General features: G+C 42.1%; 2 protein-coding genes across 9 annotated transcripts in view; one reads left to right on the top strand and one right to left on the bottom strand.

The window, feature by feature from the left end:
- Positions 1-624: 624 nt before the first annotated feature.
- vwa7 (von Willebrand factor A domain containing 7) lies at positions 625-12,409 on the bottom strand. 3 transcript variants are annotated; one of them, XM_034603322.1, is made up of 17 exons: positions 11,784-12,409; positions 10,775-11,033; positions 10,093-10,326; positions 9,693-9,789; positions 8,050-8,184; positions 7,783-7,978; positions 7,012-7,181; positions 5,989-6,101; positions 5,770-5,886; positions 5,198-5,419; positions 4,000-4,132; positions 3,290-3,442; positions 3,078-3,170; positions 2,653-2,954; positions 1,928-2,064; positions 1,539-1,698; positions 625-1,450 (listed from the first exon to the last, which is right to left on the bottom strand). In XM_034603322.1, exons 2-17 carry the CDS (start codon positions 10,994-10,996, stop codon positions 902-904), a joined length of 3,033 nt encoding a protein of 1,010 aa, XP_034459213.1. In that variant the 5' UTR covers positions 10,997-11,033; positions 11,784-12,409; the 3' UTR covers positions 625-901. The 3 variants fall into 3 exon arrangements, with proteins under 3 accessions (XP_034459213.1, XP_034459214.1, XP_034459215.1); XM_034603323.1 differs by lacking the exon at positions 11,784-12,409 and having other exon boundaries at positions 10,775-11,436; XM_034603324.1 differs by lacking the exons at positions 9,693-9,789; positions 10,093-10,326; positions 10,775-11,033; positions 11,784-12,409 and adding an exon at positions 8,640-8,891 and having other exon boundaries at positions 626-1,450.
- Positions 12,410-14,026: 1,617 nt separating this feature from the next.
- LOC117772310 (von Willebrand factor A domain-containing protein 5A-like) overlaps positions 14,027-24,198 on the top strand; it is a 29,128-nt gene continuing 18,956 nt past the window's right edge. For 4 of the 6 annotated variants that reach the window (XR_004615746.1, XR_004615745.1, XM_034603329.1 and 1 more), the window contains exons 1-9: positions 14,055-14,131; positions 14,659-14,741; positions 15,406-15,608; positions 15,703-15,925; positions 18,107-18,273; positions 18,364-18,478; positions 18,579-18,754; positions 18,843-18,931; positions 19,039-19,183. Coding sequence is in view for 4 of the 6 variants with exons in the window: in XM_034603329.1 (XP_034459220.1) it covers positions 14,696-14,741; positions 15,406-15,608; positions 15,703-15,925; positions 18,107-18,273; positions 18,364-18,478; positions 18,579-18,754; positions 18,843-18,931; positions 19,039-19,183 (1,164 nt within the window). In the remaining 2 variants the exon portion in view is untranslated. Of the gene's footprint in view, positions 14,132-14,658; positions 14,742-15,405; positions 15,609-15,702; positions 15,926-18,106; positions 18,274-18,363; positions 18,479-18,578; positions 18,755-18,842; positions 18,932-19,038; positions 19,184-19,825; positions 19,906-19,985; positions 20,101-20,511; positions 20,671-20,787; positions 20,892-21,315; positions 21,537-22,262; positions 22,384-24,198 lie in introns of those variants that run through there. The other 2 variants (XM_034603330.1, XM_034603326.1) reach the window with 2 other exon arrangements.

Below are 24,198 nucleotides of genomic sequence, written 5' to 3'. Positions count from 1 at the left end.
GAGCATAAATTTCAATCTCTAAACTAGAGGGATTCCTGTAGAGTTCATACCTCTGCCAAGGCCCAACAGTCCCCTTATGGAACCACATTTAAATTCACCAGATTTTTATTTGGATCTGCACCAAACTGCACACACTTATAAATATCGCTCCTCTAAATATGCCAGATTTTCTTCATCAAGAAAAAAATGCCCTATCTTGCAACGTTAAAGAAATTAAAAGATAATTCCTGGATCTGCCCCCTGATCTGGATCACCTAAATATAATTGTCATAGTCTCTGTGCTTCCAGACTTCTGTCAGTTCATCTCTTCAGGATCTGTTCAGGTCAGTTTTTGTTTCCCCATGATGTTTCTGTGTTTTTGACCTTGGCTCCAATCACTAGTGTTTTTTCTGTGTTGATGGACTCGCAATCCAGCTTCGCCTTTGTGTTTAATGTTTAAAGTCTCTTAACCGCCTCTGCAGCTCTTAGTATCTGCATTTCGATCCAGAACAACCCCCCAAAACATGGCACCTCTGTATATTCATACATCCCCATTATTTCCTGGACTTGGAAGTGGTGTCCAAATCGATCACTGTATGGCAGTATTATATTCTGTGTGATATCAGATCTTATAAACAGGTAGAGTATAGAAGTTACAATAGCAAAAGTTAAGCTATTGACAGTGATATTCTAATTATCAATTTCTTTTTATTTATTTAAGAATTACACGACAACACTTACATTCAACAAGCACGAAAGACATGTTTTTTGCATTGAGTGAACTTAATGTTTTTCAAATTTCATCCTCCAGAAATGGACAAGCTTTATAAAGTCTTTGATGAACTCCTGATCTGGAATAATGGGATACAGTGATCAACACAAAGATGAGTTTGACCTGCAAAACAGTTTTAATCACGTGGAGCTAAAGCAAAGGAGACCACAGCAGGACTAAGAGCAAGAAAAAGACGTCTGGCAGTCTTATCCGCCCAGTTCCACTGGTTTCTGTGCTCCTGTCTCTTTGCTGCCTCTGTTGATCAGGCGTTAGGTTGCAACGCTTCATGTTTCCGGCAGTATCCCACACCAGCAGCTCTGCCTGAGCAGAGCAGCAGCTGGACGTGTACCTCGCCCACAGTGGCTGAGAGGAACCCTGGACCCATTCAGACACATTCAAAGGGGAGTCTCCCTTCTCCAATCTGGCTTTGTAGTGGTGGTCTCCGCTGGTTGTCTGATCCCTGAGTGACTGCTGCTGGTCGGGGTCAAGCTGGGCATGTCCCATACTGTCCTCTGTGGTTGGAGGGCTGAGGAATAAAGTCAGGATGCCTTCACCCCTCTGTAGTTGGAGGGCAGCAAGGCCAGAGCGCCCTCTGTCTGACACGACCAGAGATACAGTCCAGCTGGACTCATTGCAAATGGAAGGACAGGTGGACTGCCCTCCTGCAGTGGAGCAGGATGGTGGGAACGTGTCAGGATCCTACAGGAGAAACAGGGAGTGTCAGAGTGATGATCAGTGAGATCACGAAAGTGAACAATATTCTCTTAGTTTTTCAGTTAATGCTCACCGGGGGAACAACAGTCAAGTAAGTGACGGCGTAATTTGAGTCTGCGGAGTCGAAAGCCCGCACAGTGAGGGTGAGTGTGACAGTGGCTCCTGCCTGAGCTGTGGCAGGAGTGTGGAGGTTCACCTGATCGTGGAAAGACCCTTGTTCCGCAACATGGAACCTGAAAAACAAAAACTCAAAAGTAATTATATAAGAAAGAATTTCCCTTATTTATAATAAGCTTTATTTATTTCAATCCGTACACATATGATTATGGTGGTTATAATGATTCTAATAAAGCATACCATATTGAATTTAATGAAAACTATTTTACTTTCCTACTTTACGTAAAGGCAACCCTCAAAGGCAATTCTCAGAGGGCCCCGGCTGGCTGTTGATATTTGCCCTACCTGTGAGGTCCTCTCTTATGAAGATATCCACAGTCGTCATCCATGCTCAGACTGAAGAGTCGGGCCGGGCCGCGGTTTAGGATGTCAAAGTCCACCAATGTGCTGTGGCCGGGTACCAGGCGAGGGACAGACAAAACCTGAGGTACAGAGTTGTATGGAAAGTTGGTTAAGGGAAGTTTACAGACCACAAAACTAAAAAGAATATCTAAAAGACCGTTAAACGCTCCATAGAATGAAGGGAAACTGCATACAGTATGTGGAGTGCAACCGTTCATCTTGTCGGCTTCAACAAGTTCATTAAATCATTCCTTACATATAAACCACACATGTGAACAGTAACTAAGCAAATATAGATTCATTTTGTGAAACATTGAATATAAAATCTTCACTGCAGATAAACCAGGTAGATTTGCTAATTTCACTCTGCACCAGACTGTTTATAAAAAGCTCTGCACACAACATCCAGCACTCAAACAAAAAAAAGTGACAGTATTTTGTATAAATTGTTTGAGGAGGACTCACTAATGACAAGGACGAATTCTGAAGTAGCTCCAGAGCTTTAACACAGAACAAGAGAACAGGCCATTCCACACAGGCAGCTTTAGAACAGGCTCTGCACTAGTTTTTAAAAAACCGAGTAAGTGTACTGAGCTACTTGTCACAATTATTATTAGATATTTAAATGATGTCTAACATCACAATGCTTTAGCACTTCTGTTGAGTACCTGTATCTGAACATGAGTGGGCTGCACCATCTCAGTGGAAACCCTCTCCAGCTTGTCTCCTCTTCTGTCTCGACCTGTGAGTCGAACACAGAAGGGAACTCTGGGAACAGACTCCACATATCCCACCATCTCGTCCACAGAGAAGGATGACGAGAGAGAGGAGGAAGAGGAGGAAGAGGAGGAGTTCAGCTTCATCTGATGCAGGGTGTCACCTTGGGCTCCCAACAGTGTCACGTGACTGAAAGACGCGCCCTCTTCTGGAGCCAGGCCTGTAACAGCCAGCACCAGAAAGGCAGGGACACCTGGGAAAAGTACAAAGCAGGTTTGCTAAAGGGCAGCCACATTCCTGGGCATGGTTAGTACTGTGCGCTGTGACTCATACATCACTTATTATTTGAGAAAACTATAATCACAATTACAAATACCTGCTACTGGACTACCCTCCACTCTGGCCAGACCTGGGTGTGTCTCATTGGTTACAGTGGCAAAGTAATACAGGAAATCTACACGGCTGTCACCTGGAGGTGCAGATCAAAAGCACAAATCTTTTTTTCTTACATTCAGTTATATAATATCTAACGTACTGGAAGTGATCTATTAATGGATTTCATGAATGTCTAAGATGTTTTTTCTTTACCTATCACGTTGAATGTGAAGTGTCCGTCACTCTTGGCGTGGACTTTCCACTGGCCTTGTTGTATGGGAAAAAATAGGCTGATGCGGTATAGACCCTCAAAGTGCTCCAAGTCTGCCAGGGAACCTTTTTCACTCAACAGAGACTGGCTTTGGCCTGACAAGGAGTAAAAACAGGAACAACGCCATTTTTTTATTGTCACATGCAAAGACAGGTCTGGGCTGTAGAATATTTATTCTAAGCAAGTACAAAGTGCAGTTCACAGAAAGTAGGTCCCAGAATAAAAACTATAAAATAAAATTTGCCTCCACCAACCAGTGCAGTTTCAGTCTATATAAATTAATTTGAGGTCACTGTGACCTTAACCTTTGACCGCCCAAATCTGTTCAGTTGATCAGTGCATCTAAGTGAATATTTGTGCCAAATTTGATGACATTTTTCTCTCTAGTCATTCTTTAGATAACATGTGCACGAGGCAAAAGGTGAGGTCCCATTGACCTTAAACTTTGACATTTACATTCTGATCAGGACAGCAACCTTGACCATGGACCATATGAAGTAGCTCTTGAGATATCGTGTTCATAAGAATGGGACGGACAGACATTTAACAACATAATGCCTACCCGCTGGCATCAGCCAGTGGACGGAGGCATTATGTGTCTATACTGTATATGGTGTCTAGATTTTGCAGACTATAACTGTGTAACATTTACCTGAAGGATTGGTTAGGATACACTCAAGCAGGAGGCCAATGACATGTATGGTAACATTCTTCAATGAACTATCAACTCTGAAGGAATGAGCGGACATCAGCTCCTGGTCACTCTCCACATGGAGCAGGGTCACCTGAGGAGGAAGGATGCAGATGTGCTGTATCAATCTGAATGAGAAAAACGTGTTTCCACCTCAAAGGGCCCATATTTTACACCTTTCTGGGATTTAATTTGAGGTATTGGTAACGCTAAGATGATATATCAGTGGTTTAAAGTAAAAAAAACACTCTCTGGAGCTGCATACAGAACAGGCTGTTTTCACCTGCCTCTTGAGCCCCTCCTCTGATTGGCTGACTGCACTTTGAGTGACAAGCGACCAGGCCCATCACCGGTCTCATTCTGGTGCATTCACTCTCTCTGGTAAACACAGTTGAAAGTCCCGTTGTTATGTTTGCAGCTATAGAAGAACCAGCTACATATTTACAGTCGGTTATAACAGGATGTTTCTGAACGGTAAGTTACACGTCCTCATGTTTGTTCAAGTTTTAGCAGGACAGTCGGCCAATGTAGGAGTAATGTCCCGAGTTACAGTATGGAGTTTCACAACGGAGTTTCAATACGGAGTAACGTAGATTTTAACTAACAAGCTGCTAGCTCAGCAACATGTCTGCTTGGTGTCACGTTCGGTGTGGAGTGGTGGTGGTGGAGGTGACGGGGAGGGGGGTGGTGGGTCCGGAGGCTGGACTGGTACTGGCTGGGTGGGGCTGAGAGACGAGTGCGATCCCATATGACTCATACGGGGGAGGAAGTACGAAACGAGACGTTTCGATAACATATTTCTTAGAATGGACTGAGTGAAAAAGTCCGCAGACTGACTGTTTTCATACTTTGAGGGTCCCTACAGACCCACTTCAAGTAATTACGGATAGTAAAAGCCCAGAAAATGTATTTTACACAATATGGGCCCTTTAAAGACATTTAACGTGTCTATAGTCACGATTTCTATAATAAAAACTGATCACAATCAGGATGTGAAAGGTGTCGTTTGTGTTGACAAGGATAATTACCAGACCCTCACTGAGTCAGAAGTGTTTATTTTTCATACTTTAATCTTTACCATGTGACCATTTTATTTGCATAACTTGTTTGATTTAGTACATCTAATGTTGACCCTCATTCAAAGATCTTCCTGCTGTACCTTGTCAGCAGCTGTGTTATCCTCCACTATGGTGGAAACCCTGTGGATGTCAGAGTTGGAGGTGAATATGGTCAATCCTCCTGACACGGAGGAGAGGGAAGAGTAGAGAGAGAAACGATCGGGTGACAAAGGTTGCTTAATCCTCCTCTTTCTCCTCCTCCTCCTGCTTCTCCCTCTGACCCCTGGTGTGTGGTTGGGATCCTCGGTTAAGAGAAATGTCACCTGTGGGAATATCCGGTCAGAAAAGAAATGTGCTATAAATACCACTTGACTGATTTCCAGTCCTCTTGCCGGCACAATTTCATATCGCAAGTAAATGCACAGTAGATGCAAGTCACATTAAACCATGTTCCTCCACTTTGAAGAAATCTGAGTAGTTTCTAAAACATGAAAACATCTTCCTATGTACATCTGAACTCATCAGACTTGAGTGCTTGGATGTAGGCCTTCCAGTTTTTTTCTGTATACTGATCACCTTCAAAAGAAACTAAATCATTTCAACTGGATATGTACAATACTCAAAATAGTGTAACTTTTATTTTAGGGAAATAATATTTGACTTAAAAACCCACCTTGCTCTGTTTCTCAAGTGCAAGTGCCTTCACCGCATCAAACAAGTGGGCGTCTTTAGGGGAAGCATCAGTGAATACAAAGATCTCTGACAGCGGTGGACTGTGAGTGAGTGCCAGCTGTAAACACAGAAACATTTGAAATTACTATGGCAAATCTCTCCTCTCCCTATCCATGTGATCAGTCATACCTGATCACTTCTCCTGTGACAAAAGAAGTACCTGAATGGCAGAGAGACACATCTCTGGTTCGTCTCCTCCTCCCAGCGCCATCAGGTTCTCCATGTGCTGCATGAACTGGTTTGGGTCATCGGTCTCATACACCGGTCCTACGGCTGAAGAAAATATTAGGTGGATCGATTTTTGAGCAAACATAACAAATTTATAATTGTCAAATTTAACCTTTTAACGTATCAAAGCTTAATTAAATTGATCAAGGCAAAAATTCAAGTGGCCTTACATCATAGTCCAACACTTAAGGAAAGACTTTTTTTGCCAAGCATCAGATGATAAAATAAGATAAGATCATACTTCTTTCATCCTTTTGGGAAAATTTAGCCAAATGACAGAAAGAATTGAGAAAAAATGATTTGATGTGCACTTTGACCTTTTAGTTTTGTCCATGTCTTATCAACAAAGGAGATTTATTACCTACACTGCAATGAACCTCTAGGGGGTGATCGAGATGTTTTGGCTTCACTTTTGAGGGGCTGTCATGTCCTCATTATGTGAGTCAGGGATAACAGTTGTATGGTAGAAAGTTCTTAAAGGGATAGTTCACCCTCAAACTTAAATTAACCCATTATTTGTTATCCTCCTCCGGAGCCGCTTGGATCACAACGTACATTTAGGATAAAAACGTGGTGTAAATTAACTTGTTTTGAGTCAAATTTGAAAGTCAGGGCTTGTGGACAGTTGGACACCACAGGAGCAGTATGGAGGCATTTTATGTTTTTTGGTGGGTTTTTTTACATTTGAAAAATTGATCACCATTTAATTCAAGTGTATTGGATTTGGCTGCAACGCTGTTTACCACTGAAACTCTTAAAGTGTTTTGTGGACTCAAACACTTCATACACCCATCCATCGGCATAGATGGTAGCTGGTGAGTAGATAATGAGTGAATTAGCTTTTTGGGGTGAACTATCCCTTTAAAAGGGGGTTTTACATGAGCGAATAGGTTTAGCTCCTTAGACTGACGTTTTCAGCTCCACTGTTTTCATTTCAGACTGACAAATACTTCACCTGGGTCATGGAAGGGCACGAGTAGGAAGGTGCCTGTCTGCGCCGGGCTTCTGGCTCGGCTCTGGATGATGGAGTGAGCCCGGAGGCGAGCAGCAGTGATCTCCTCAAACATGCTGCCTGTGGTGTCTATAACAAATACCAAGGCAGGGGCCTGCTTCACGCTGAAGAGCCTGTCGAGGGATATGAAGACATAGTACTGTAATGGACATTTTTTGGATCTAACTGTTTGCCCTGAATATGCTCAGTGAGTTCAGTTAAAGTAGCCTGAATCAGCATTATGCTCTACTAGGAATGTTTTCTTAAGTGTGATACCAAGGGAATATTTGTGTACTATGAACTGGACGAATCGGTGCAGCAGAGTGCAGGACTGTTATCACAGATCAATGGCGTGTGACTGAGGACAGCTGTGTGTTCCAAACCTTGTGTATAAAAGCCCGCCCGTCATAAGAGACATTTGTCTTTCTCTTGAGCCCACCTTGGCTTTAACAACTCTGTCCCTATTTGGCCAAATAGTAACACTGTAACTTTGTTTGTGTTCAATAAACTCTGTGTAATTTTGCATCTCGACCAGTATTTAATACCTTGAAACTTGATTCAATCATTCAGTGTAATTGTTTAATTCCTCACCAGGAGTTAAATGCAAATTCCAACCACAAGTGCATATACTCAGCAGCTGAAATTTGTAACATGGTATAATCAGGAAGGTATTGGCCAACAAATTATTAAATCTTTAGTATTCAGATGATTGTTATTATTGTTATCGAATCTTACCGAAGGAAGGCTTTGTCACCCACGTTGTCTCTGAGGTCTCTCAGTACAGTCAGGGTGGCCTCAGTCGCCAAAGCAGCAGCTTCCACATGGAGGTAATAGTGAGGGGAGAATAGAGGTGAGGTGCTGTCTTTGTTGATGCCGCCTTTAGCCCCCATATAGCGGCTACTGTCCAGAATTCCTCCATGACTACATTTACCTGGAAATTGAAAAGCCGTGAAAACACTTGATACAGAAAATGATTTTGACTTCAGAGTTGGGCCATCATACCTTGAGGTTTTGGAGGGAAAGTGCTGAAGTAGCCAGTAGTGAGCAGCTGGGACTGCTGCTGTGCATTAGTCAGTCTTGGCATTAAGTTGTTTCGACAGGTGGCACTGAAGCACTCCATACAGGTAGGAATGTCCTCTGTGGACCGAAAGGTATGGTTTAATTCAAACTCCTCACTGCAGGTTTAGGGTTAGATGCCTTTAACACCACCATGCCTCTACCACCTATGGATGGAATGTCTTTTCTTCAATGTCACATTCACTGAGTGAAGATTTGATCCAGTATGCAACTATATTTCATTGCAGTTAATCTGACAAGTTATAAAGCGAATTCCTCTCTGAGTGATTTAGCACTAACTATACGTATTGCAGTTTTGCTGTGGTCATAAACATTTCATGATTCTCCCATTTTAAGACCGTGTGAGTTGCTAAGAAATCTTGAGAAACTCTTTTGGTACTTTTGATTCCCTGGTGTACCCTTTGTTTTGTTCTATAACCCTCTATGCAATCTTCCTTGAGTGTCTCTCCTTTAGTTATGTTACTTTTTTGTGATCCCTCATGTTTGTTGTTTTCCTGTTTTATTTTGATATTCACCTCACTTCCTTTTCCACCAGTGTCTCATCATTGTTCACTTTTCTTGTGCTTGTGATTGTCTGCACCTGTCCTCTTGCATATGTTGTCTCTCGGATCTGTTCTCCTTCTTGTGATGTCTCCAGTACTGTTCATCTCCCCTGTGTCCTTGCTTCAGTCAGCTTGATGTTTCTCCCAGTGTTCTTGCTAGTTTTTACCTTTCTTTATGTTGGGTTTTTTGTGCGTCCTTCTAGGTCTGTATGACTTATTTCTTGTTTATTAAACTCATGTATCTCTGCTACCTCCCTGTCTGTCTGCATTTGGGTCCTGCCGTGGTTAAAAACATAAACAAACCATAGGGGCTTGATATCTAAATGATGACATGGCATTACTGGTGATGACTTTTGATTTTAGAGATACATAAAACTGTGTACAGTCATGTTATTCTGGTGGGATCATTTTAATTATTGATGACTCTGCAGATTTGAGGCCATAGTAGCAATTAAAATAAGCTTTTTTTATTTTATTTTTTTAAATGAAGATGTTCGATTTACCGTGTTGCAGTTTAGGCCCATTACAAGTAAATAAAAAGCATCCAGATGAAAAATAAAACATAACTGTTGTCGAGGCACTCATCTAAGTTGATTTTGATTGACATCATGATATGCCTACTTAACAAATTCCTGGTTGTGATCGGAAAGTTAAAGTAATCTCCTCTCTGAACACTATTCCTTGACCCCAATGGGAAAACGTCTTAAGATCATGGAAAGCTTTGAAGGAGAATCACAGCTCTTAGTATGGCGGTTGCTGAAATACTTCTGGCTCACTTCACTCAGTTATGAAACTTCCTTAGCAAAATATAATTCTTAAAATAAACCCAAATGTAAAAATGTGTCCTCTAGCGCTTGGAGAGATCAAATAATTATCATGGGATCAGACAACATCCTCAATCGATGCTAATAAGGAAAACGCACGTAGTCTCATAAAACATTGAATCAAAAAAATCTATTGTGCAAACCACTGCTGATGTGATGAAGTGGGTCGTAGTGGAATCACAGGGGTGAAGATATGAGTTACCTTTAGCCACAGGGATGACTGGCTCCTCTGGCTGCAGCAGGTGGAGGTATATGGAGTGTCGGCCCATCTCCACCCAGTTACTGTGGCTGTAGAAGTCCTGGTATAACACATGTTAGAAAGACTTGAGGCCTTTCACGCACATATCTAAACAAAATCCTTCGTAGTTCTCTTGATCCAATCTTTGTTAACAAACAAGTCTTAAACATTTCACATGTTACATTTGACTGGTGTCTAGAAGTAATGCAGGTTTCATTACCATTGGAATGTAGCCTATATGATATAAGTTGCGGTTTATTACCATTGCACATTACACAAAATATGTATACACAAAATATGTGTATACATATTTTGTGTATACATATTTTGTGTCCTGTGTCCTAATTGCAGTGTTGCTGAGTACCTGCAGGGAGTGAAATAGCTGGCCCAAGCTGTGACGGGCAGTTTGGTACTGTTTGGCCCTCACTGAGAGCAGAGTCTGGGCCCAGAACTGCCGTAACATCACCGTGGCGCTGTCCACCCGCTCTGAATCAAAGTGGTACACCGGGTCAGACCTGGTGGAGCTCAGGAAGTCCATGGCGGCATTGGACTTCACCACCTCTCCCAAAGCTCTCCAGAAGCCACGGCCTAGTCTGGTCTGGGAGGGACACATTTGTTACAATCTTTGGAATGAGATGTAGTTGTGGTGCATATATGAACTTTTATAGTTCTCAAAGTTCTTATGAAATCCTTGATGTAAAATAAATTGTTGGCCACTGACGTTGGCTCACTTCAGTCATGTACGTGGCCCTGAGAGCTCAGACTAAAGTGTCCCAGCAATGTTCAACACTTTTTAGTGTCCCCTGGAAACACTTTGATGTGTCGAGTCACAAGTATTTGGCTGCGTCACGAATACCTGGCTGTGTTGCAATGATGTTTCCTCCATTTGCATGTGTTAGGTCTATTTGCTTGTTTTCTCTGGGCCACGCTAGTGATGACCGCAATACTGATATCTGATATGATTTAATGAAGTCTACAAACCAAAAGAAGGTCTCTTATACTGTGTTCTAAACTGAATGTGCAGTAAACATCCTGACACAGCTCACCTGTTCCTCTGCAGGGTTTCCCTTCAGCGTCTCCAGGGTGACATTGAGGACGGCCTGCTCTGTGATATATTGGTGCGTGTGTGAGTCCCAGGACATCGTTAACACCCGGGACCAGAAGTTGGGGAGGAAGCCCATGCATGGTAAAGCCAAGAGGAGAAGGTAAGCGAGAAAAAACCAGCACATTAGCTTCCCACTTCCTTCCCAGATTCTGCCCATTGACATTATGCCGTGGAGACGGGCTGAGTAGGTCACATCCTACCTGCATGAAATAAAAGGCCTTTGCAGTCAGTCGCAACACAAAAACACATTTGAAATTCAGCTGAGTTGGCTCAACATCTCCAGGCAAGTCTTTTACTTATTCATGATTTCGTCACATGAAAAGCAGTTCCCTCTTACTAAGTGGTATATGAAGTGACCTGTCCCCTATTGTTCAGAAGAGATTTGTGCTGATTTGAACAGCCTATTCCGGTCATCCATGTGTCCTTTTCTTTCATCACCCACTTCTTAACAATCCCCCCACCCCAAAACCTCCTCCCATTTTTGTCAGCTATGTTTGTACAGAGGCCCCTATTGTTCTTTGCCCACTTTATTCAGATACAATACTTTGGTTTTGTTCCCACAGTCTTTGCTGGGAGACACCGAAACAAAGCACCAGGCCTTTAAACAACAGCTCCTTCCTCTCTGCCTCAGCCTCCAGTCAGCCAATCCGTATCAATTGATCGGTGTGCTGTCCCAAAGGGAGAGTGCAAGTACTAATTCATTCATTCTGCAGGAATGACACGGTTTTAGATACTTGTACACAGATTATTAAACAAAGTTTTGGTTTTTAACACCTTCAATCTTCAGAGCTTGTGGGCTGTGGTTCACATTAAACAACTTTTTATCATCTGTTGCTTAGTTTGTCCATCATTACTGAGGTAGTAAAATGATGCAACTGATGCAACTACAAACATTTCCGTAAAATTGCACATATAATCTAAGAAGTTACACAAATTAAAAACGCTCTCACCTCAGTTCATCTGGTCAGACTCCTTCTCTTTAGTCTTTGCTCAGATGTGCATTTGGCAGCGACGTCTCCGTTACAATGCACAGGCCTCACATGTAGATTCATATAACCTGTGAGCAGAAGGAGCTGTGTCTGCTATCACAGCATTCTAGTTTGTGTATTAAAATGATGTAATCTCAACATTTGTCCGTTCTTGGGGTCTCATCTCAGGTCGGCTCCTCAGTAAGAAGAATAACATCCAAGTTAAGAATGGAAGAAGCATGAGGGTCTGGTTGACACTGAGCGGTCTTGGGTGTGTTTCTTATTGAGGGGGGCACACCGTGAGACAGAAGACGTCCCGTCATAGCTCCCTTACAGCCTCATGCCCCTCCTTACCCCCCATTATTGCATGGTGCATTGATTTACCACAAAAGGGCCGCATACATTATCAGCCAGGGTGTTTGACTCAGGCCTACCCCAACCCCCCCCCCCCCCTGCCCTTTCTGTCTCCATCACTCTTGCTTTTGTAATGACACCAAAAAAAACACTGCTGCTTTTCACAACTGCTAACACCACAGCCCCTTCCTCACTACCTAGTTACCCACTCTTTTAATGGCAACGCAAAGAAGGGCATCAGTTGCCAGCCAACGCAGAGGACAGTGTTGAACTTTGTGGGACTGAATGTGATGAAATGAACTGAGCATTCTTAAGCTTTGGTCTTCTGTTGTTTCTGAGCTTTGGCTGTTTCTCAACGACATTTTTAAAGAGATAATGTAATTTTCCGGAGCAGAAATAAGACACAAAAAGGAAGTTCCGTTGACCTACTTGTTGTGAACCAGGACACCTACAGAACCAGGAAAGACGAGTAAAAACATTTAGACATTGTGCAATGTATGTAACACCACCCACATATTTCCAGAAAGAAAGCAAGAGGTTTCACTATTTTTTACTGAACCTCTTCAGTTAACTGGAAGAAGGTGGCAGGTGAGGTTATTGCAGGTTTCCTGTTCACTTGCAGTAAGTAACCACAGCTTTCTTTTCTGTGCTGATGGTTTGTGGAGCTGTTTTTTCTTCTGACAGAAAATCCTCACAGGCCAGTTTAACCATCACCAGGTTTACAGTAGCAACCACTACTTGTACGTAATGTAGAAGATTTTTGACATGACGTAAAGTTCAGTCAAATTAGGCATTTTATTTTACCATGGACACAGACTCCAGTTTTGAAAGCTGATTGGAGCAGACACTTGTATAATAGTGTAGTGTGTAGTAGAGAAACATCACCATCCCATACAACAGTGTTGTTTTTTAGTAAATCAGTGGTTATCAATAGTTCATCATCATAAACTCTTACAGTCCCCTTTAAATAAACATAAAATGTCTCTAAAGCAATTCCTGAAGGGGACACCAAATATACATATTTTTGGAGAGATATATAACTTAAGGGTTGTACCAGCATATTCAAATCTTTTAAATAATTATATTACTAGAAATAATAATAATTATACCAGTGCTTTGAGAAAAGTTAATTGAAATTTATGCTTTGACTTTTTAGTTTGGTCCATATACCATCCACTGATATTGAGGATGCAGAATCTACGACTATACTGCAGCCAGTGAGGCTGCAGTATAGTCGTAGATTCACTATTGGCTTCACTATTGGGGAGCAGTCATGTCGTCCATCTTTATATAACGTCGATGGTATAAACGTTGTCCTTGTCAGGACCAGTAGACCTCGGAGGGACCAGAGCTTGGTCCTAATGTGGCAAAATGTCATTACTGAGGTTGTGGTTAAGATTAGTGGTAAGATGTGAATTGTGGTTAGGGTAAGGTTAGGGATAGGTATGAATTTGTCATGGTGAAGGTTAGAGATAAGGTGTTGGTTAGTCAATACAAAGTCCTATGATAAGTCCGATGGATAGATGGGTGGGATCTAGGTTTAGAAAAGGATCAGTGAGGGAAACAGTGAAACTCCACCTATCACATGTTCACTCCGTTCACGCCGGGTTCACACCGGACGCGGAAAGAGAGGGGGGGGGGGGGGGGGGGGGGGGGGGGGGGGGGGGGTCTATGAAGACCATCATTATTTACCTCCGAACCCCTACATTGAACGGGTTACATACAACAACAAGCGGAGAAGGCAGAATCGCGGTCTGACCAGCGCGGAGAAATGCGAGTCCGGTGTGAACAGCCAGGCGGCTGCGCGCTTGAGAATGGCGCTGCGCGGCGCGGCGCTTCCGCGTCCGGTGTGAACACGGCGTACAGTATGCAGTGGGCGTGTCTTTGTTTTGAGAGCTTATATTCCAGCAGCAGCCTTCCGTGATTTACTTCCTACTGTGGCCACCTACTGCACAGGATACAAGTTCTCTGTAAAGGTAGGAATCTGGTACAGTTTCAACAAGTTAAATATAATAGCCTTTATTGACCGTCTATAGCCTACTGTACTTATAGGTCAGGATGTTGCGTACAGTGTAGTAAACCTACTGTATGATGTACTTCAGGTGTATTATACACCAGGTGAACAGTGCCACCTTTACACAGGACAGTGTCATACTGACTCTCAAAACACACTTCAATGTTCCATCATGTCTGCCTACCTATACAATTACTTATGTAAATTACAGGTTGTTGTTGTTAGTCTTTTTTATTCAGTTTTACTTCTATGGTGAGTAAGGTGGAGATGTTACAATGTTAGAGAGAGAACCCCAATGAGAAAGCACAACTTGTTGTATCATTTATAATCATTTCATATCATGCCAAATCAAAAGCAAAAAAACTTTTACAATTGTATGATATATAATACATATATATAATTCAGATTCTGTCTTGTCCACTGTATCTTAACTGTATCTTATTGTCTGTCTATTACACTTGCAACATTTAATTTTCTTTTTTTAAACAGGAATAACTACCTTGATTGTGTTACGTGCTGAACTGACATGATGGTGAACTGCTGTGGTCTACTTAATACCAACAATGAGCCAGGTACACAGCTGTCATACAACACAACTAATGTTTACTTTATGTTTTACTTCCCCAGGAAGTGGATTTGCTAACGTTTCTTTGTAACCACAACCTTTCACATTTGACTGGCCTGTACATTTTTAAATATGCCAATAAACTCCATGTTCAACTATTAGCTTGCAGGAAACACAACTCGATTTGAATAATATTTGAGGAGCAAAGGCATCATTCTCAGTGTTTGATTCTGTTTTTGGTTGAACATTTCCTAATTTCCTCTTTGGGTGTATGGACTCTGATATAACTGGATGCGATTTGAAGACCTGAAATTCCGCTCCAGTACCTTCTATTGTCTCGTACTAAGAAAAAGACATTTATTGATTCATTGATCATTTTTATTAGTGATTATTTATGGCCTTATTGTTGATTTCTCTGTACGTGCAAAAGCGTTAAGGGGAGTGTAGATATCTTGCCTGGCATGTGCTGATATTTGTCCATGCAAGTGTGTGTTTTGGGGCTTTAGGGTGGCAAGAAAGGGCTTTTCAAACTTTTGGAATCTTTAAACATGAAAGTATAATATACAGTTTAATGCTTTAGGGAATCCAGCAATTCAGGAACCTTTACTTTGTGTCACATAACAATATAGTTTTCTGTTCCAGTTCACTGTTTACTTTTGTTTCTCGCTCAGTTCCCCTGAAGAGCATTGAGGTGGAGCTGGAGGTGAAGGACCATGTGGCGACAGTGGTCTCCACTCTGAACTACGAGAACAAGGAGGACAAACCTCTGGAGGCTGTTTTCGTCTTCCCTCTGCCTGGAGACGCTGCTGTCTGTCACTTCAGTGCTCAGATTGGACAGACACAGATTGTAGCTGAGGTGAAGGAGAAACAGAAGGTGAGCTGGACAGTGACGTCTCACTCAGTGTGATGGATCCTAAAGAACCAGTAAAACACAGTGAGTGTTGCTCACGTGTTGTTTGTGTCTTCAGGCTCGTGAGGAGTATGATGATGCGCTGAGCTCCGGTCAGCAGGCCTTCCTGTTGGAGGAGAGCGAGCAGAGTCCAGATATATTCACTCTGAGTGTGGGCAGTCTGCCTCCAGGAGAGAGCGCCTCCGTCAGGCTGGAGTACGTCACTGAGCTGGCTGTGCAGGCGGATGACGGGCTGAGGTTTTGTCTGCCTGCTGTGCTCAACCCTCGCTACGAACCTCAGGGTAGGAAACCCAGCCAGCACTTTGAACCCTTTTAAACATCAACACACTACACCTGGGATTTACTGCAACAGTCGCAATTTTCCATGTGACATGATTGTCTGCATTAATGCAAATGACCTGTATTTATATAGCTCTATTCCAGTCTTATCAACCACTCAATGCGCTGTATAGTATAAATTGCATTCACCTATTCATTAGATTAGATTAGATTAGATTAGATTCAACTTTATTGTCATTGCACAGAGTAGAAGTACTGAGACAACGAAATGCAGTTTAGCATCTAACCAGAAGTGCAAAAAAAAGCAGTAAAAGTGCAGAGTATGTGCATATGAAAAGTGGAATATGTAAATAAATAAGATATGTACAGTAAGAAATAGATATGGAATATGAACAGTATTGATACAAGACTAGCAGCAATAGAGGTAGGTAGTGTAGATATGATAAGTGTATATAAAGTGCAGGTGTAAGTATAAGTGGTGGTAGTAAGTGAAATAAAAATGAGAAATTAAGTGAATGAGGTAGTAGTAATATTGTATACAGAGTAAGTTAAAATGTATGGTATGATATAATTACGATGAATACACTATGAGCAAGAAGTATATAAATAGATATAAGTATGAATACACTATAGGTGGGATAATACAGTAGTAAAAAAAAATAACAGTCTAGTGCAAATGTTCAGTGGCTGGAGGAGGGTGTGTGGCAGTCCAAGCCAGGGTGGAGGGGGGAAGTACAGTCACTGGAGGAGGTGTGTGTGTGTGTGTGTGTGTGTGTGCCCTCCGCAGATGTCTCTTGCTCTGGACAGCCTCAATGGTGGGGAGTGAGGAACCGGTGATGCGTTGGGCAGTTTTCAGTTTTCATGCACTCAGCAACTCTTTAGGCAAACCTTTCATGCAATTTGGGCTTCAGTATATTGCATAAGGACACTGTGGAATGCACAATGGAGGAGCCAGGAATCGAACCACCAACCTTCTCTACCTCCTCAGCCACAGCTGCCCCAGTAGTACTATAAAAGAGGCCTGATATAGTGTAGTGTGTGGCTCTGTGTTTTTACATAACTTGGGATCTGGTTAAAATAGAGATGATGAGGTACATTTTTCTTATATTTGGACATACTACAGCTGCATGGCCCTAGAGATGACCGTGGCTTTGTTAGTCAGTCAGTTGTTTGGCATCTAGTGAAATGTCAGATATTAAGTTTTTAGCCCACCAAGTAACCATTTGTCCAGTGCTTTGCTTTAGGACCAACGACCAGCAAATGCAAGCATGGGAACAAAGTACATGAAGTCAACATGCTACATAGTTTAAAGTGATGGTTCACCGCAAAATAAAAATTCACTCATTATCTACTCACCACTATGCCGGTGGGGGGGTGGGTGAAGTGTTTGAGTCCACAAAACACTTCTGGAGTCTCAGAAATAAACAGTGTTGCAGCCAAATCCAAAACAAGTGAAGTAACTGGTGACCACATCTTCAGGTGTAATAAAGACAACAGATAATAAACATAACATGCCTCCATACTGCTGGTGTGGTGTCATCCAAGTGTCCGCAAGGCATTTAAATTCGGCCTGAAACGAGGTCGTTCACACCGTGTTTTTTGCCTAAATGTCCTCTGATATCCTCCTCGGAGCCGCGTTCACATTTGCATGCACACACCTCACACACTGCCCACAAGCTCTAGCCCACTCGCAGGCGCATGATGTGTGTTAACATAGCTACATCGGCTAGCATCAATACTTCCGCTCGCATCGCTACTTACGGTAGTGGAATTTTAGGCTAAAAACATCATGTAAATGACACTGTTTCGAGACAAATATGACTGTTGGGGCTTGATGAAACTTGGATGACACCACACGAGCAGTATGGAGGCGTGTTGTGTTTTTCTGTTGTTTTATTACACCTGAAGATAGGTCACTAATGTCTCCAATTTTATTGGATTTGGCTGCATCACTGTTTACTTCTGAGACTCCAAACTTGTTTTGTGGACTCAAACCCTTCACCCACCTCTCCATCTGCATAGTGGTGAGTAGATAATGAGTGAAACTAAATTTTTGAGTGAACTATCCGTTTAATGGCTATACATGTCCATCCTCGATTAGCCACCAGCATCTTGTTTTAGTTTGCCCAGTGCCTATTACTGAGGTTTTGCTTAAATGTAATGCAATGATTTTTCTTCTTAAGGTAGTGAAGGTGCTGGTGTGCAGGTGACCTCTGTTCCAGCCTCTCTGGTTCCCTACAGTCTGTCGTTTTCTGTCCGAGTGTCGTCTCCTCGTCCAATCTCCAAAGTAGAGTCCAGCTGCTCTCTGGAGCCTCTCCAGTACGTCAACACAGAGCAGACCCAGGCCACGGTAGGTAGACTGCTCACATGTCCGCTGTGTGTGGTTGTTCCTCAGCACTGAGAGCTACAAATATAACTGAGTGTGCTTTGTGAACTGCAGGTGAAGTTGGCTGCAGGACACAAGTTTGACAGAGATGTTGAGCTGCTGATTTATTACAGTGATGCTCACAAGCCCACTGCTGTGGTGGAGGCAGGACAGGCCTCTGCCAAACCTGGTGAGTGAAAACGAGTCAGGTTGTTACTTTGCACAGTAGAAAAGTCGATCATCCTCGTAGTCCAACTGAGTTACACGTGTTGGAATAAATGATGTTTCAGGGAGTCTGATGGGCGATCCAGTCCTGATGCTGAGCCTGTACCCTGAGTTCCCCCAGTCTGTGATGTCTTCACTCGCCTCAAGTGGAGAGTTTGTGCTCCTACTGGATCGATCTGGGAGTATGGGTTGTGCAACGAGTGGTGGCAAGCGGCAAGAAACTCGAATTGCCAGTGCCAGGGTATTCAGCGAGTTTAAACTCTGTCATTAACCTTTTCATAGTGTCTCACACACAGTTACCTTCACCATCTTGTTTCTGCTTCCCTCAGGATACTCTACTGCTCCTGTTGAAGAGCTTACCAATGGGCTGCTACTTCAACATCTACAGTTTCGGCTCCAGCTTTGAACACATCTTCCCGTATGTCACTCCCTCATGTCCACACAACAGATCTCATCCTGTCCTTGTTGTTAATGCTTGTTTGTGCATGTGTGTTTACATGTGTTCATGCATGTGTGCGATCGCAGAAAGAGTGTGAAGTACAGTGAGCAGAACTTAGAAGAGGCTCTGAAGAAAGTTGAATCGATGCAGGCGAATCTGGGAGGAACAGAGATTCTGAAGCCCCTCACACACATTTTAAGCCAGACCTGCATTTCTAATCAACCTAGACAAGTAACTCACTCACACACACACACCCACGAATGAAAACAATTTCAATAGTATAAATGAAAAGGCTATTTCTGTATTTCTATGTTTGTTCCAGCCTATACTGGCAAACTCAAGACAGAAGTTGATCTGATGATCACACTGCTATAACCAATCCTTCTCTACACTGAGTTAACCCCGCCCTAATAATTATCATATACACAAATAAATACAGAAAAAAATTAATAAATGTAGAAATACATCAATAAATAAATGTTAAAGTAAATCAATTCACTTCTTCAGAAATACAGAAATTGCCTTTTCATCGCAAACAGTATTATATATACATTTGTTTATGTGATTATCTTTTATAGACACTTTTTGTCCTTCATAGTGTTTAACATGCATGTCATCAACATAGCTTAAGACTATACCATACCATCAGCACAGAATTCCCAATGTCTTATTTAAATGGCACGTACAAATCTGAACCAACCGGACTGTGTGTTTGACGCTCATACTTGTGACCATTGTATTTGACTCCACCATAAAAAAACAGTTGTGTTACTACAGAGGCATCTTAACATTGCTCTCACAGAACTACGTAGATGACTCCGCATGTTACTGGGTGTGCTGGTATGTAAGTCCTGTGTACACTCTCCTCCCCAGGTTTTTGTCTTCACTGACGGGGAGGTGTCCAACACCAAAGAAGTGATTGATCTGGTGAAGAAGAATTCAGGTTCCCACAGGTGAAACCACAGAGTCCTGCTCACAGTGTGTCCCATGTTGTAATGCTGTCTGTGTTAAACACTTAACTACTGTGTTGTAGATGTTTCTCTTTTGGGATCGGGGAAGGGGCCAGCTCTGCTCTTATCAATGGATTAGCCAAGGAAGGAGGAGGTCACGCTCAGTTCATCACAGGAACCGACAGGATGCAACCCAAAGTAAGAAAGACATTAAACATGGCAAAACTGTTGCGTTACACACTGCTGAAACAACTCAATACAAATCATGGCTTCAGTAAGGTCAGGACGTGACGCATTAATCAGCACATCAACACTGGTGTCGGTCCTTATCACCAAAAGCTCTCTTGACATCTTTGCATGTATTGCTCTGCTTTTTCATCCCAAAATATTTGTTTTCTTTAATTTATGCATCTGTCACACGTCAGAAACGTCATCAACAGTCCCAATAGCTCGCGATGAATCCTGCAGAGGATCTTCTGTTGTCTGCTGACTTTTTCTAGGGCACTGGCAGAACCGTAGAATATCTGGAGGATCTCTGGAGTTCAGCGCTTGTCTGAAAGCAGCTTCAGTTTCTGTTCCTACTTTTGAAAACTATATTTTCCCCATCAGGTGATGCAGTCGCTGAGATTTGCTCTGCAGCCGGCTGTGGTGGACATCTCAGTCACATGGGATTTGCCAACAGGAGTGTCTGTGACTGTTCTTTCGCCACCAATCACAGCCCTTTTCCAGGGTCAAAGGTCACTGATTTATGCCCAACTCACCGGACAGGTGGGTGCAGCACACTCCTATAATGAAATACCTCTCTGCTCAGCATATTATTATTCATTAATTAATGTTTATTAGTGAAAATACCATGTATAATATTCAATTCTTGATATAATTCAGAGTTCAGAGGCAGCAGAGGGCTGTGTGACGGTGAAGTACAGCCTGGCAGGTCATCTCTCTCAGAACCAGCTTCACTTCCCTCTCAAACCTCCAGAGGACACTGGGTACAAAGTTTGAGTTTAATCATTAATATAGAATAAACTAACTAGAATAATTAGAAATTGCACCAAGCTGTACAAAACAGGATGTTTTTTAATACAAGAAAAATGTACTGTTACATGTCATTAACTGATACACACACAAACAAAAATACTTGATAGTATTATTCGTCTAAAATTTGACTTGTTTCATCACAGAGAGTGACACATTTCTATCAATAAATATGCTTCTTTTTCTTTCCATAGGAATCAAACTGAATATTAGAGTAAAAAAAATCTAGACTTGATGTTCACCACTGGCTTTTTGTAGCTCATTAGTGAGAAGTGTAGCAGTAATGACATAACTGTCATGTATATATACTGAGAAGTAATCTGATGTTTTGAGACCTCATAAGATGTTTTAGCTCTGTGTTCACTCTCCTGTCTGCAGACTAACAGTCCACAGGTTGGGTGCTCGGACTCTGATCCGCTCCCTAGAGACAGAGGAGAGAGAACACAGAGGACAGCAAGACGGAGGAGTGAAGGAGAAGGTGGTGCAGCTCAGTGTCCAATCAGGAGTGAGCAGCTCCTCCACGGCCTTCATTGCCATCAACAAAGGCAACGGCGAGCCGATTAGAGGACCTCTGGTGCGGAGACCTGTTCCAACACCAGGTGAGGGTTTTCTTTTCAAATAGCAAAGGAAAAACAGATGCCAAGAGTCTGAAGATCCAAGATACCACCTCTGCCTACCATGCTGTTTCACATAACATCTCCATCCTTCTGTGGTGGAGCCCACATAGGTTGAACTTGTTTTCGCGCATCCATTGCGCCATTGGTTCGTGATTTTTCCATCCTCGTATCACTGTCGGTAGTTTCGAACCACCGCTGACTAGCTCCCCCCACACACCCAGCCCCCTCAAGCCTCACCGTGTCAGAGGTAGTTTGAACCAGTCGTCTGGTCATTACAAATGTGGTCCTGGCCACAGTCTCTCAGGTCTTTGATACCTGCCTATTTCTCAAGGTAGCAGGAACTGTGCATGTGACCTCTGAGGCATGTGGTCTTCTTGACTCAATTTCCACTAAGTGTCATTACTCCTAATATACAATTCACCCTTATTGGTTTTAATTTGTACATAAGAGCCAGATTTCCAACTGTGCTGAGTGTGTTTGTATGTGCACATTTGCAGATATGTTCATATGCCCATGTACGTTTATATGTATGTAAATAGATGCAATTATTATATTATGTTATATTGAATATATTTGAACAACTTTAAGTACTCATTACGTTTTTATTGTGAGTTATAAATGAGCTCAGAAACCAGTAGTTTCCTCACTATTTATTCTTCAATAATTCTCATGTTGTTCACTTAACCTCAAACTTTTTATTTCTTATAGCTCTCATGAAGCTGAAGTCATGCGGTTTCAGGGCGAAAAGTAAGTAACACACACATTTACATTTTTATTAATACAGTAAATTGATGTAAAGCTTGTATTGCTGCTTGTCTCATCACTCTCAGGTTCACTTGGACTAAAAGACCTGATTAGAATTTGATGGTCAAAAATGGTTTTTGGCCATAACAAATGGCGAGGTGGTAATTCTATTTTTTTTATATATATCTGACAGACACTCGGATGACAACAAGCAAGCAGTATGGAGGCACGTTATGATTTCTGTTGTTTTATTACATCTGAAGAAGAGGTCGCTATTGACTTCAATTGAATTGGATTTGGTTGCAACAAAGTTTACTCCTCAGACTCCAGTGTTTTGTGGACTCAAACACTTCACTCACCCTTCCATCGGCATAGTGATGAGTAGATAATGAGTGATTTTTCATTTTCTTTGAAATATCCCTTTAAAGAGGTATACCATTATGCTGGGTGAGATCACAAACCATTACCAGTGTATTTATTCTTACACCACTCTGCTCTCCCATCAGCTTGTCTAAGGCTAACGAGGTTTAACCCACTGCCTGACAGCTTGTTTCCTGATATTACAGAGAAGTTCTACGCTATGGGGATACAAAACACATCTATGGAGGGAGTGAGAGCTGCTTCCCGTCAGGCTCCAAGACAACAGGAGATGTCCCTCAACGTGTATGATTCCACTTGTAAGTAGACCAGTGCACACACCTGCTAAACATCCATTTATGATTCTATTTTGTTCATATTTACTCTTTGCCTTGAAAGACACCTTCATCAGACTAGTATCCCTGTAGTAGCCTCTAGTGCAGGGGTCTTCAACTAAAATTGCAAGAGGTCCAGACATCAACCCTCCTCCCCTTGGATTTGGTTGCAACAAAGTTTACCCCTCAGACTCCAGTGTTTTGTGGACTCAAACACTTCACTCACCCTTCCATCTGCATAGTGATGAGTAGATAATGAGTGATTTTTCATTTTCTTTGAAATATCCCTTTAAAGAGGTATACCATTATGCTGGGTGAGATCACAAACCATTACCAGTGTATTTATTCTCACACCACTCTGCTCTCCCATCAGCTTCTTCAATGCAAATGAGGTTTAACACATTAAACACATCTACGGAGAGATATTTGCAGATATGTTCATATGCCCATGTACGTTTATATGTATGTAAATAGATGCAATTATTATATTATGTTATATTGAATATATTTGAACAACTTGACTATTTTAAATACTCATTAAGTTTTTATTGTGAGTTATAAATGAGCTCAGAAACCAGTAGTTTCCTCACTATTTATTCTTCAATAATTCTCATGTTGTTCACTTAACCTCAAACTTTTTATTTCTTATAGCTCTGCAGTCATGCGGTTTCAGGGCGAAAAGTAAGTAACACACACATTTACATTTTTATTAATACAGTAAATTGATGTAAAGCTTGTATTGCTGCTTGTCTCATCACTCTCAGGTTCACTTGGACTAAAATACCTGATTAGAATTTGATGGTCAAAAATGGTTTTTGGCCATAACAAATGGCGAGGTGGTAATTCTATTCTAAGTGCAGCCGTTCAGGTGTATTGGTGATGTCATGCCCGCTAGCTAAAAAAACGAAGACACGGGCATTTCAGCCCTCATGGGCAGAAGACTGTGGCTTTGTTTTTTATAAGGACCGTGCTGTGTGCACGTTATGTTTTGAAAATGTTGTGTGCCGAACGTCCAGTGTTAAGCGAAACTTTGAAACATGGCACGAAAGAAGTTTCAAGGATCAGGCAGACAAGGGAGAATCAATCAAACGTGCAGTGTCCAGGTATGGGAAGCCAAGTCTCTCAAAGTCTTTGAAGCAAGCTTTTTCAATTCTGAATATGAGTGTGGTTGGTGGGGTTAATGACAAACTTATTATTGCAATCATAAT

The sequence above is a fragment of the Hippoglossus hippoglossus genome, chromosome 13 (genome assembly GCF_009819705.1).
Source record: "Hippoglossus hippoglossus isolate fHipHip1 chromosome 13, fHipHip1.pri, whole genome shotgun sequence".
Taxonomy (NCBI): domain Eukaryota; kingdom Metazoa; phylum Chordata; class Actinopteri; order Pleuronectiformes; family Pleuronectidae; genus Hippoglossus; species Hippoglossus hippoglossus.
The sequence above is the reverse complement of the archived record's forward strand: the minus strand, read 5'-3'. Positions and strand labels throughout refer to the sequence as shown.